This window comes from Pseudorca crassidens, chromosome 20, assembly GCF_039906515.1.
Source record: "Pseudorca crassidens isolate mPseCra1 chromosome 20, mPseCra1.hap1, whole genome shotgun sequence".
Classification (NCBI taxonomy): Eukaryota; Metazoa; Chordata; class Mammalia; order Artiodactyla; family Delphinidae; genus Pseudorca; species Pseudorca crassidens.
In genome coordinates, this window is record NC_090315.1 from 55,999,595 (window position 1) to 56,013,952 (window position 14,358).

The window sequence follows — 14,358 nt, forward strand, 5'->3', positions numbered from 1 at the left end:
CATGGAGAAGGTTTGCAGGGCTGGTGCAGTCACACAGGTGAGACCCAGGACCCGCAGGCTGGGCTAGGTTGGCAACTTAAAATCAAGGAAAGGGGATCTGGGTGGTGGAAGGTGGGCACATTTTGTCTGTAAAAACGCATGTCTCGTCAGGGCTGGAGGGGCTGGGCCTTCAGCAGGCTCCTGCCGCCCCCTCATCCCGGGCCCAGAGGAGTGGGCTCAGGCGCAGAGCCCTGAGAAGGAAGGGCCGGGCCAGGAGCGCGCCAGATCCTGGGCGCCCTGGAAGCCCACCTCCAGCAGGGCCTCCCCCCCTCAGCTTCCCCTCCAGCTCAGCCAGGGCCCATTCACTGGCCAAGCCTCCAGACGCCTTCTGTGTGGCAGGCTTGCACTGGGGACAGGGACGCCGAGGTGCGGTGGGCTCACCCCTGCCCAGGAGGGAGCTCAGTCCCGGCAGACAGACACGTGCAGCAGACTGCAGCAGGACGGGGCTCAGGGGCCAGCAGGGAGGGGACCGCCAGCTCCGTTCATTGGGGCGGGAGAGCCTGCACAGAAAGGAGTGGTTAAAGTGAGTCTGCCGGGCAGGCCAGCGCCCAGGAAGCTGGGGAGGCGGGAAGCAAAGGCAGGAGACCAGTTAGCAGCCTCTCTGTACAGCAAAGGCTTGTAAGAAAAAGTCAACCGTTCGTAAAAGAAGGCAGAGCACAAGCGCGTCTGGGTGGCAGCGATGGGGGGCAGGAAGCCGCTCTGAGGAGTAGCAGGTGGGATCCTGGAGTCCGGCCACAGATCCACGTGGGGGAGCCTGAGTGGGAAGGATCTCCACCCACCCGCCAGGAACCGGCAGCTTACGGATCCCTCTCCATTCTCCCCGCCGGACTCCTGACAGCCCTGAGGGCACAGGCACTGTCTCGGACCGCAGGCTCTGGGTTTGCCCTGCCTCGCCCCGTCCCATGAGCCAGGGACTGGACTCGGATTCCCTCCACAGATGAGGAAGCCGGCTCCCGGAGGCCAGGGCTCTACCCAAGGGCAGGTGGCCTGCAAGTGACAGTGGTGGGGGGCGCACATCCTGGGTTTCCTGCCCCCAGAGCCAGTGACCCGAAGCCTCTGTGGGGTGGGAATGTGGGCTCCCCAGCAGCTATCGCCTGCTTTCTGTGGAGCCCCGTGCCGCCTACTTGGTTCTCCCGGAAGTTCCCCAGCTCTGGGCTCGGGAGCCCCCGATGGTGACAAAGTGGGGAGGGCATTGTGGGAATGCCAGCCGCCGGGCGGGGGCGGGATGGAGCTCTGCGCCACCAGGTTCTGGAAGGGACTGGATCCTTCTTGCTCCCCCCCAGGCCAAGCTTCCCAACCTGAAGGAGGTGGACGTCCGCTACACGGAAGCCTGGTGAAGCTCCCACTCGGCAGGAAGGAGTTTGCAACTGCGACACGCAACTCTTGACTAATAGCTGTAGAGCAGCGGGTCTCGGGGTCCCACCCCGCGTCCTGGCTGTGAGATAGACGGGGGAGTCTTTCTGGGGGCGGAGGGCGGAGGGGGGAGGGGGTGGGGAGGGGGTCCGTAAGCACGCCCAGCCCCCACCTAATTCTTTTAGCTTCATAATCGGAAACATTGACCTGATCTAAAACGGACTTTGTAGCAACCAGAGGAGCGGCAGCGGGTCGGGGAGAGGGTGGGGATGGGGGCGCTTGGGGAGGGGGGACCCTTTGTGGATTTTCTTTGCCTCTGTGTTCAATGCCATGTGGGAAGAGTCAACTCTGATGCCATCGTCTCGCAACCCCGACGGGCCTGGAGGCCAAGGAAGGATGCTTTCTCCCTCCGAGGCCCTGCGGAGAACTCGCCCCGCCATCGCCATCGCCATCGGACAAGACCCGGTCACGTGGTCACGTCATCACACCCACACCCGTCCTGTGTCCTCGCCATTGCTATGCAAAGTGATTCTTGTTGTACATAAGATTTAAATAATGCGCCTATTTAAGAAACGTTGACAAATTGCAGGTCTGGGACCTGCTTCTTATTTATGAAGTCTTTGACCCGCCCGCCCGCCCGCCCGCCCGCCGGCCGCCCCTGGCGTGTAGTACTGTACAAACCAGTCAGCTGTCAGGGTAGTGGTAGTATTCTTGTTATTTTTTTAAAGGAAACAAACAGACGGAAAAAAAAAAAAAAAAAAAGAACCTCCTTGGAAAATTAATTGCTTTTTCGTAATGGATTCTCTATGCTAACGCTCTCATGTCGGTCCGTCCGTCCATCCCTCTGCCCGCCACGCCACCGTGTGTTTCGATCCCAGACGTCTCCAGTTTCCTCACAGGGTGGAGGTCAGCTGGGGGAGGAGAAGTGGGGTCCCCACATTGTCGTCTTGCTCCTCTATGGCCCCAGCTTTCTCTCGGCCCCCTTTTACACATTTGGAGGGGGAGGGTGCTAACCTGTCCTCCCATCCGTCCCCGCAGGAGAGCTGCCCCGCCCCCTCCCCCGGAGCTCTCCCATCTGCGGTGGCCTCTGCTGCCCCCATCCCCGCTGAGGCTCTGCGACCTGTGGCCTCCCCGCCGTCCTGTGCCTCCCGCGGTCCCCTCATGCATGCCCGCCTCTCTGCATGGTCTCTTGGGAGAAGAGAGACGTCGCCTCCACCAGCCTGACTGCCCACCCCGCCCACGAATGTGACCACTGCAGCGCAGACGCCCCTTCTGCCCCCTCCGTCCCCACACCTGCCCCAAAGACACACCAACCTCTGTTTCTTTTATAAACAAGCCCTCACTGTACAAAACAGCCCTCATGGTTTACTTGGGGTCCCCTCTCCCCCAAGCCCCTTCTTCTGTTGGTTTAGCACAAACACAGCCCCCCTTCAGCACCTCCAGACCTAACCCCCAGTCAAGGTAATTGTTTTATATATATTTAATCTTATTCAATGGAAACCATGCTTTTGTCGTTTTATACTTTGCTAGGTAGACTTTATTACCCCCCGACTATGCCCTCATTTTTTTAAAAAAGGAAAAAAAAAGAAATTGGGTTTCAGTCTTAATTCATTTTCCGTGCCAGGTTTGATTTCGTGTGTGCGTGTGAGTGTGTTCCGTTTCGTGTTTTTTTTTGTTGTTGTTGTTTTCTGTTGTTTGGTTTTATTCGCTCCCCTTCGGTCCCATACTTTACAGCACTCTGGTGCAGGAAGAAGCAGAAGCAAAAAAAAAAAAATTTTAAAAGAAAAAAAAAAAAAGAAGAGTCGAGACATGCCACCTTTTCCCTTCGCACTGTTGCTTTTCCTGATGGTTAATACTACTGTCACGTAGCTGTGTTCAGAGATGTGAAATACTTTCAGGCAAAAATAAACTGTAAGTGACTCATTGACATCTGGCCTCTCTGTGTGGCTTTGAAGGGGCCTCCCAGGGCGATGGGAAGGGACGAGACCTAGGCCAAGAGTCGGGGGCTCACGGCAGAGCCCGGACACCCTCTCCGAATGTCCAGGACTCCTCACCCTGGCGCGTTAGGGGGCAGATCTTCCTTTGTTGTGAGGCCGCCCTGGGCATCAAAGGATGTTGAGCGGGCCCCCGCCAGCCCTGACCCACTAGATGCCAGGAGTACCTCTCCACCACCCACTGCAGTTGTAACTGAAAATGTCTCCAGATGGGGCCTAGTGTCCCCGGGCGGGGGCGGGGGGGAAGAGTCACCCCCAGGGTAGAACCCGGCCGTCCACCTAGACTGCTGTGCAGTAGGGTGTCACGGAAGCTCTAGTCCAGTGAGAGTCTCCAGAAAACGCGGGTTCTGATCCCCAGGGTCTGGGTGGGCACCGAAGACCCTGCATTTCTGAGAAGCTCTGGCTGACGTGGATGCCTCTGGTCTGTGGCGGGCTCCCTGAGGTCCAGCGCCTAGACGCATCCAGCCAGCTGGCTCCTCCCCGAGATAAGAAGAAACGGAACTTTCACCTCCACCCTGCCCCACGGCCAGCCCACTGCGGCTGGGTTGCTGAGTCTCCTCCCTCTGCACCTCCATCCGCCCCCCCCCCGCCCCGCCCTTTCAGCCAGGCCCCTCATCCCTCTCCCAAGGACAACTGGTGTAACCCCCTCACCGCCGCCTGATAACCCCACACCTTTTTCCCACCCCCGCTACCTCCCTGCCTCTCCGCACACCTCCCCCTCCCCTGGCCTCCTCACTCCCCGAGGCCTCTACATCCCTCAGGTGTGCGGCCTGTCAGCTGACCCACATGACGACCTCTGGCCACTCAGGGAAGCCAGGTGCCCTGCGTGAGAACAAGGAGGGCCCTGGACTTGCAGGGCTGGCGGGCGAGCTCCAGGAGCTCCGGTCCTCAGGCCAGATGGCCCTGGCTTCACGACAGCCAGCTGCGGGCCGAGACACGGGGCTGTGAGGCCCCGCAACCTGCCGTCTCTGATCCTTCCCACCCAGCAGAGGGCCTGGCTCAGCAGGCGCTCATCACTGCCAGATGGAAAAGGTAGGACCCTGCAGGCACCTGTCCTCAGCCCTCCTCCCCACCCTGTCACCTGGGCTCCTCCGGCTGAGCCTGGAGAATGCTGGCTACCTGGCAGAGAGGCAGGGATGCGGGAAGAGAGAATCAGGGCGTTTCCTCCCCCATGCTTTTCTTGCAGAATCGGCCTCCCTCTGTGAGCTCAGGTACCCCCCCGCCCCCCCTCTCCCCCGGCAGCCGCCCTCCACGATTCCAGCTCTGAGCACAACCCTCACCCCCCCCCCCCCAGCCTTGGCCTGGAAGGACCTGCAGGCTGCCAGCTTCAGGTGCCTCACATTTCTTAGCCCCGCCCACCACATGCCTTGCCTCACGTCCCTTAACCCCGCCCACCCACGTGCCTCACTCCCTTTAACCCCGCCCACCCCACGTGCCTCACTTTCCTTAACCCGGCCCATCCAGTGCCTCACTTTCCTTAACCCCGCCCACCCTCTGGACCAGAAGGTCACCAGCTTGCCCTCCTCCTACAGAAACTGAGTTACACCGCGTCTTCCACTCACCCTGCCGACCTGCACGTGGTAAGAGCCCCCTGGTGTATGTTCCGGGACCTCAGCGTCCCTTGTCAATTACCTAGCCAGCACCGCCCCTCCAGAGCTAGCCCTTCCTCACTGACTTTACAGAACCCACCAGAGTGGGTCTTCTGTTTAAGGCCAGGACCCTACCTGTTCCTCCCGTAACACACGTGCAACTCCCCCCTCTCCCCCTCTTCCCCCCTCCCCCCCTCCCCCCACAGCTGATGGTGAGGGGCCCAGTGAGAACCCAGTGGAGCGCTAGGTCCTTGAGCTGGGGAGGGAAGTTCATCAGGAAATTTCAGGGTAGATCCTGAAATGGGGGCAGGGAGAAGCACTCCCAAGAGAGTGGCCACTGGGTTAGTGGGATCTGAGCTCTGTGGTCCGCAGGCCAGCCTGATGCAATTCTCCAGGTTGCCACACTCAAACAGTGCCTACTTTAGAATGAGCTATCCTCCCGTCACTTAGACTACAGTGTAAATGGTACTCCCTGGAGTTGTACCACGTGGGAACCTGGTTGTCATTTGTGTCTGACAGACTGCTAGAAGTTTCTCTAAAGGCCAGCCGGGAAAGGGATCAGAGAGCCTTAGAAAAGGGCCAGGCCTCATTCATTCACGCATTCAACTATTCCTTATTGAACACCTGTTTCTAGCAGGTGCTAGCACGTTCTAGAAAACATGCTAGAAGAAGCAGGAGACATGGCCCTCGCCGTCCAGGGCCCCAGTGACCTGGCACATGCTGGCAATCAGGCAGCCCTGATATTGTGTGACAGATGCCATGACAGGAAGCTATGGTGGGCATGGAGGGTGGCAGCTAACCCAGGCTTTGGAAGTCGGGGCGGGGGGCGGCGCTTCCTGGAGGAGGTGGTATTGTTGACAGTGAAGAATGAGGACGTTCGTCACATCATCAGAGAGGAAAGGGGGGTGTGCAAAGACGTGGCGACAGACCGGAGCGGGATCTGTGTTGGGACCTGCAGATGGAAAGCATGGTGGGCATGGGGGCGGGGCAGTGGCTGTTATCGTTGGAGTTGAATTGTGTCTCTTAAAAGAGAGATGTTGAAGTTCTTAGTACCTGAGAGTGTGGCCTTATTTGGAAATAAAGTCTTTACAGAGTATTCAAGTTAAAATGAGGTCATTAGAGTGGGCCCTAATCCAGTATGGCTGGTGTCCTTGTAAAAAGGGGAAATTTGGTCACAGAAGCAGACATGCACAGCAGGAAATTGATCTGAAGAGACAGGCACACAGGCAGAAGGCCATGTGAAGATGAGGGCAGAGACGAGAATGATGCCTCTTACACACCAAAGATGGCTAGTAAGCCACCAGAAGCCAGCAGAGAGGCCGGGAACAGACTCTCCCTCACAGCCCTCAGAAAAAACCAACCCTGCCAACACCTTGAATTTGGTTTTCTGGCCCCCAGAACTGTGAAAGAATACACTTCTTTTATTTTAAGCCCCCCAGTTTGTGGTGCTTTTTCACGGCGGCCCTAAAACACAGAGTGCATCCGTTTTCCAGGGCTGCCACAAAAAGTGCCACAAACCCGGTGGCTGAAAACACAGAAATGTATTCTGTTTCTGGAGACCAGAAGTCCCAAATCGAGATGTCGGCAGGGGGAATTCCCTGGTGGTCCAGTGGTTAGGACTTCACGCTTCCACTGCTCCCTCTGAAGACTGTAGAGGAGAAACATTTCCTTCTCCCTTCCGGCTTCTGGTGGCTACCGGCGTTCCTGACTGGCGGCTGCATCACTCCCATCTCTGCCTCTGTTTCATGTGGTTCCTCCTCTTCTCCAGCTCACACTTCCCTCTGCCTTTCTATTGTAAGGACATTTGACGTTGGATTTAGGGCCCACCTGGATGATCCAGGATGATCTCATGGCCAGGTCCTTAGCATGATTACGTGATCTACGAAGAAGACTCTTTCCATGTGAATTCCTGGTCACTGGTTCCGGGTGAAGGTACATTCTGGGGCCACCACTCAGCATATCACAGGGGGAGCAGGCGTGGGGTGAGACCAGCCAGTGTCTCGTTAGTCGTATTTATTGATCGAAGTCTGGGATTTACCCCAAGGGCTATGAATGATTGTAAGGACGCTGCAATTATCTTATCCATTTGCTGACAAAGCATGTATACAGCACCTACTACACGCCAGGCATGGTAACAGGGTTTTATAGGTCTGAACTCATTTGCTCCTCCTGGCAGGCCTATGAGGCAGGTGCTAACATGATCCCTCTTGACCGATGGGGAAGTGGAGGCCAGAACAGGCTGGGTCTCTTGGTCAAGGTCACGCAGGGAGCTGGGGATCAAAGCAACCTTATGACCCAGGCATTATGGGAAGATCTCTCCACTGCTGACTGGTGAGTGGATGGGGCTGAGGCTGTGGCTTGGACCACGTGGAGAAACAAATTCAAGAGAAGCTTAGGAGTAAAACTGTAGAACGTGGTGATAGGTATGGAAGGAGGGCCAGCAAGGAGTGAAGGGTGAAGTTCGGCTTCTTGGCTTATTCCCTGAGGCTCTGTGAGGCCCAGAATTGCACCTCTGCCTGGCAGCAGCCCTCGTGGCAGGGGGAGCTGGTGTGCAAATGCCCCTGCTCTCTGGCTCCTGGTGGGCGCGGAGACCTCCAAGGCTCCTTTTCTTCCTTGATTCCTGGAGTCCTTCCCTGGGATTAATCTCCAGCTGCCCCCTGGGCTGACTTGCTTGTTAGGACTTCCTGCCCTTCTCCTCTCACTTTCCCATGGTTCCATTCATGGTTCCTGGGACCACTTCCCAAATAAGCTACCTTTGCTGGAATAGTTATCGCAGAGCCTGCTTCTGGGGAAGCCCAAACTAAGACAGTGACTGACTGTGCCAGGGGACAGAGGGACAGGATGGAGGGGAGCATCTCCACGACAGGCTGGGAAATCCCTCCCAAGGATACCAGGTTACCGGGTATTCCTGTCCCAACCTCAGCAACACAAGTGCCTCCCAGCCGAGCTGGAAGAGCTCGGCGACAGGGGCCCCCAGAATCAGCTTGCACCCGTTTTCAGAGGTGGGAGTGGCGGCTGACAGAAGCTCTCAGACTTTGCTGGCAGGAGTAGAAATTGGTTCTACCGCTTTGGGAAGCATATCTACTAAAGCTAAACATCTGACCCCGTGACCATGCAGCTCTGCTCCTGGGTGGACGCCTGAGAGAGCTGAGCTCATGTGTCCACCGAAGACACAAACAAGAATGTTTATAGCAGTGTTATTCATAATAGCCCAAAGTGGAAACAGCCCAAATGTCCACTAACAGGAGAATGAATAAACTAACTGTGGAACAGACATACAGCGGACGACGCAAATGCCTCCGTCAACAGGAGGAAGAATAAATACATGGTGACATGTCCATATGAGAGGATTCTGCAGAAAAAGAGAAAAAGATACAACGGATGCACACAATGGCGTGAACGAATTGGACAGACGTTATGCTGTGTGAAAGGAGCCAGACACAAATGAGGGTTTGCTGTGTGATTCCATTTGTATAAAGTTCATGAAGAAGCACAAGTTATCTGTGGTTATAGAGGTCACAGTAGTGGTTATCTCTGCAAGAGATAAGAGGGGTTGTTATTTTTTATTTTTGTTGCGGTACACGGCCTCTCACCGTTGTGGCCTCTCCCGTTGCGGAGCAACAGGCTCCGGACGCGCAGGCTCAGCGGCCATGGCTCACGGGCCCAGCCGCTCCGCGGCATGTGGGATCCTCCCGGACCGGGGCACGAACCCGCGTCCCCTGCATCGGCAGGCGGACTCTCAACCGCTGTGCCACCAGGGAAGCCCAGGGGTTGTTATTGATGAGGAAGGTAGGAGGGAATCTTCTGGGGTGCGATTCGTGTAATTTACTGTGTTCATTACATGTCAACTTTTTTTTTTTTTTTGGCCACACAGCATGTGGGATCTTAGTTCCCCTGAGTAGGGATCAAACCCACGCCCTCTGCATTGGATGCGTGGAGTCTTAACCACTGGACCACCAGAGGAAGCCCCACATCAACTTTATAAGAGTGGCAGCAGGTGGACACAATCCAAATGCCCATCCGTAGATGAACAGATAAATAAACATGGTATATGTAGACAATGGACTCCTGTCCATCCGTGAAAAGGAACGAAGCACTGATACATGCTCCAACATGGATGAATCTTCAGAACCTTATGCTAAGTTAAATAAGCCAGACACAAAAGACCACATACTGTAGGATTCCATTTATATGAAATAATAGAATAGGCAAATCTGTATAGGGAGAAAGCAGACTGGTGTTTACCAGTGGCTGGGGAGTGACTGCTTCATGGCTATGGGGTTTTATTTGGGGTTGAGTGTATGGTCAGGCCACTCAAGGTGGCTGTTCTGTTGCTCTCTTCCAACCCCTGCCCGACCAGGGGCTGCTTCCCCTACACCCTACTCACCTGACTGACCTTCCTGTGTGTACTTGCCCCGGGGGCCCCAGCTGGTGATTGTTCTTATCAGAGGACCGGTGAGGGGCCTGGCCTCGCCTCCTGTCCCTCTGCTGGTTTCCCTGGTAACTAATGAGCCCACCTGAGGTCATTTCCCCTATAACTGGTAACCTCCCGTGGCCCTCAGGAGCGAAGCCTGCCACCGTGTCCTACCCACCAGGAGCCACATACGGTGGGGTGTTGCTCGGTGGGACGTTGCTCCAGGACCTTGCTTCAGACGTGGAAGCTCCCCCATCCATTAAGCCTTTGATGTCTCTGTTGCTGACTCTGGGCTCTTTCTTCCATCTTAAAGCTGGGCAAGTGCAGGCCTTATAGGCCTGCGGGGTGCAGCCCGACACTGATGAAAAATGTTTGGAGCGAGATAGAGGTGGTGATTGTGCAAAATTGTGAATGTTTGAAATGCCACTTTAAAGTGGTTTGTTTAATTTGAATTTTGCATCCGTTTTTTCTTAAGTGGCATCAAAACAGAATTTTTTAAATGACAAGGTGGCTGCTGCTTCTCTCTGCTGTGTCTGGGCTGGGGAGCATAAGGGGTGCCAATGCCACCATGACATCTCCTATCACAGCCATACTTGTCCGTCCTTGCGAAGCCTCTTGGTGAATGGTTGTGTCGCCTCCTCAAAACACTCTACTGCCACCTGCTGGAAATTTGTCGTAGTAAATATTCAAGTTTATGTAATAAACATACAAACTTCTAAATGCGGCACCCTTGTACAGTGCCCAACCTGCACAGCTGTACATGGCAGGATAGGTGACTTAGCTTTATTTTTCAGTGTACTCTATCCAGACTTGGATGCGGCCTTGAAAACCTTAAGGCTGACTTTTCCCTCCTGTTCCGCGGTAATGCTGAATAAGGCAAGCCTGGGCTAGCCTCTCCCAGATTTGTCAGGGAGATGAAATCCACCTGCTCCCTGATCAGTGTATTGAAACCTGCCTTTCAGAGTCACCTCTAGAAATGAAACCTTCCCCAGAGCACTTGTGGTCATCAAAGAAGCAGGAGGCCGAGGACGGGCTGGAAGGTCTCCACCAAGCTCCTGGTGACAGAGGTCCTGGCTGTTTTTCCTCTGACGTAAAGGTAGGGACGAGGATCTGAACACCCCTAAAACACCAGGCGGCGCCTTCTCTCTGATTTGCCAGGGAGGGGAAGGGGCTGTCAGATCCAGTGGGAAGGGAGGTTCAAGTAATGGGGTTCTGGAATCTTAGCAGCTTGCTGGGCACAACTTACCCCTCACAGTGTTGCCGAAAACTCTGCCTCTGTGCAGCCGGTGCCGAATCGAATCTCAGAGACAGTTTTGGATGAAGTAGAAAAGAAGAGCTTTATTGCTTTGCCAGGCAAAGGGGGATACAGTGAGCTCGTGCCCTGAAAAACTGAAAAAATCCTCCCAACCTGGGAGGATTTGGTGAGGAGTTTTAGAGCAGTGGTTCAAGGGCAGAGTTGCTGATAAGGATCAAGGTGTGCGCAGGGCCTGCGCTCCTTTAATCTGGTCTCAGAAAAGCTCCCGATGAGCTTTTCTGGTTCCTTTGATCTGGCCTCAGATGGTCTCTTGATGAGCTTCTCGAGGTTATCAAACTGTGATCTTCTCCGGAATGAAGAATGCTAGCATCTTCCATTTGTTAGGGGTTTTCGTTCTGTAAAGAGCTCAAAGATGTTGTTATGTGTATCCCTTGACCTACAAACAAGAAACAGGGGACACAGAAAGGCTTCTGTGTCCAGGAGCCCCACAGGGTCCTGCTTGGTCTCAACAGCAGCTCCTGTCTGGGGCTTCCCCAACCCACTGGCTACAGGGGTTTTGCTGGGGTGGGAGGTGGGGTTTTTTGTGGGTAGCAGCGATGCATCTTAAGCCCCTCACAGGCCTGGAGTTCCGGCGGTGTCCACCATGGCCATGGGGTTGGGGGCTGTGTCCCCTGGTGGACGGCTGTTCAAGACTAGTGGTGTCCTAGAGAAATAGAACACAAGCCACACATGTAAAGTGTTCTCGTAGACACATTTTTAAAAGTTAAAGGAAACACAGGCCACATTCATTTTAATAATATATATCTCTTACCCTAACATGCCCAAACATTTCAACCTGCCAGCAATATAAAAATTATTGGAAACAAATTATTGAGATATTTTACATTCTTTTTTTTTTTTTTTTTAATACAAAGTCTTTGAAATCCAGTGTGTAATTTGCCCTTCCGGGGCATCTCAGTCAGGACCAATCATGTTCAAGTGCCCAGTAGCAGCCATATGTGGCCAGTGGCTCTTGTGTGGACAGCATGGTTCCAGCATTTCCATAAACCAGGAGCAGGGGCAGTGGCAGCTCGGTGGGAAGCGGGGAGAGCAGCAAGGGGACAGGACTGGAGCCAGCACTTACCCATAAATGGTTTTTACTGAGATGGTGTGACTTGAGAGGCTGTTACAGGTTCACGTGCCCAATGTACAGTGAGGGCAAACAAACCCAAACGGGGGAGTCTGGAGCAGAGAAAAGTTTAGCGCAGGGCCAAGCAAGGAGAACGGGTGGCTCGTGGTCAAAACCCCTGAAATCCTGGGACTTCCCTGGTACTCGGGTGGTTAAGACTCCATGCTCCCAATGCAGGGGACATGGGTTCGATCCCTGGTCGGGGAACTAGATCTCTCATGCTGCAAATAAGAGCCCACATGCCGCAACTAAAGATCTCACGTGCCGCAACTAAGACCCGGCGCAGGCAAATAAATGAGTAAATATTAAAGAAAAAAAAAAAACGAAAACGAAATCCCGTATGGTCTGGGGGGAGAAGTTTTTTTTTCTAAATTTATTTATTTATTTATTTTGGGCTGTGTTTGGTCTTTGTTGCTGTGCGTGGGCTTCCTCTAGCTGTGAAGAGTAGCTCCATGGTATGTGGGATCTTCTTGGACCAGGGCTCGAACCCAAGTCCCCTGCATTGGCAGGGGGATTCCTAACCACTGCGCCACCAGGGAAGTCCATGGGGGGGGGGGACGTTTTTAATAGGCAAAATTTGGTGTGAGGGCTGCAGCATGTGTGACTTTTGTCTGATTGGTTGTTGGTGAGGTAACAGGGCGGTGCTTCAGGAATGTTGCGCTCAGCCTGAAGTTACCATCCTCCACCTGGATGGGGCCTAAGTTCCTGCAGAAGAACTCAAAGATACTGTTATGTATATTCCTTGAGGAGGACCCTGCCACAAGGCTGCACTATCGTTTCTGTCTTTTTTTTTTTTTTGCGGTATGCAGGCCTCTCACTGTTGTGGCCTCTCCCATTGCGGAGCACAGGCTCCGGACGCGCAGGCTCAGCGGCCATGGCTCACGGGCCCAGCCGCTCCGCGGCATGTGGGATCTTCCCGGACCGGGGCACGAACCCACGTCCCCTGCATCGGCAGGCGGACTCTCAACCACTGCGCCACCAGGGAAGCCCCTGCACTATTGTTTCTTGACTGCTCCTCCCTTGTTTCTGTGTTCCTTCCCTTCCCTGATTAGCAACTGTTTGGGTCTGCCCTTTGGAACTCAGAGAAGGTCAAAGAAGCTGAATAAAGCCCACTTCCTACAAACAAGAAACAGGGGACACAGGTAGGGCTTGTACCTGGGAGAGCCCCACAGGGTGCTGCTCAGTTTCACGGCCACCGCAGAGCTGAAACCGTGCATCTCAGATTGGGACTGTTTTTTAAAATATTTATTTATGTATTTGTTTGGCTGCGTCGGGTCTTAGTGGCGGCCTGTGGGATCTTTAATTGCAGCATGTGAACTCTTAGTTGCAGCATGTGGGATCTAGTTCCCTGACCAGGGATCGAACCCGGGCCCCCTGCGTTGGGGATGTTGGGTCTTGCCTGGACCACCAGGGAAGTCCCCTCAGATTGGGACTTGAACCCACGTTTGTTTACCTGAGATCACACACCTGGTCTCAGGACTTAATGAAGCTCAGGTTCTTGATGTCTCCTTGCAGAAAGAATTCAGTGAGAGACAAAGTGATAGATAAGAAGTGCATTTATTTAGAGAGAAACACACTCCACGGACAGAGTGTGGGCCATCTCAGAAGGCGAGAGTGGTCCCAGGGTATGGGATTGTCAGTTTTTATAGGGGTGGGTCATTTCATAGGCTAATGGGTGGAGGGAGTCTTCCAGCTATTTTGGGGGAAAGGGTGGAGATTTCCAGGAATTGGGCTGTCACCCACTTGTGGACCTTTGTGGTCAGCCTTGGAACTGTCATGGCACCTGTGGGTGTGTCATTTAGCTGATGTGTCACAATGAGCCATAACGAGGCTCCAGGTCCACTGGAAGTGGGCCGCCATCTTGGACCTAAACTGATTAGAACCAAATATGTCATGTCCTCGGGCTATGTTATTCTTTTAAAGGTTGCGCCCTGCCTCCTTCCCTCTGTTTCAGAGCCCCCCATGAGGGACCCCACGCAGGAAAGCCTGGACGCCCTGCGGGGGGCCTCCTGCAGAACTGATGTCCAGAGCTGCCAGGTTTGAGGGTCTGGCCTCAAGTCACCCTGCAAAGCAAGCATCTGTCTATTTTGATTTTTTTTTAAAGAAACATATTCATTTACAAGAGAAAGACTTATAGATCATAACCATGCATTTCTGTGGCATAAATGAACGAATGAATGAAAAACTCCGATGTGAAGACAGGAAAGGAGCTCTGCCGATGGACCAAGGGGCAGTGGGCATCTGACCTACATCCGCTGTCAGGGATTGGACAGTGAGACTAGAGTCTTGATGTTGAGACAAGCAAGTGTGTCTCTGGGGCAGCCAGGCCATAGTCTCCTGTAGAGTCTGTCCCTTCTTAGATGTGGATCCCATGACAGACCCAGGACCATCCTCCACTGCCCATCATCCCACCAGGAGAGCACCTTTCCTTTGCTTCCCATAGCCTTTCATTCATTCAATCACCCATTCATTCATTCACTGAGCAAAAATGTATACACTGAACCTTGAAAGCACTGATAACTGAAAGAAGCCAAGGTCCACATGCT

The 14,358-nt window shown here is 54.1% G+C and overlaps 1 protein-coding gene across 3 annotated transcripts in view; it reads left to right on the forward strand.

Annotated features, from left to right (window-relative positions):
* The window catches only part of CMIP (c-Maf inducing protein), a 266,109-nt gene extending 262,790 nt beyond the window's left edge, over positions 1-3,319 (forward strand). For all 3 annotated transcript variants that reach the window (XM_067718738.1, XM_067718737.1, XM_067718739.1), the window contains one exon: positions 1,323-3,319. In XM_067718738.1, the coding sequence (XP_067574839.1) occupies positions 1,323-1,376 (54 nt within the window). In that variant the 3' untranslated portion in view covers positions 1,377-3,319. The remainder of the gene's footprint in view (positions 1-1,322) is intronic.
* The last annotated feature ends 11,039 nt before the right edge of the window (positions 3,320-14,358 follow it).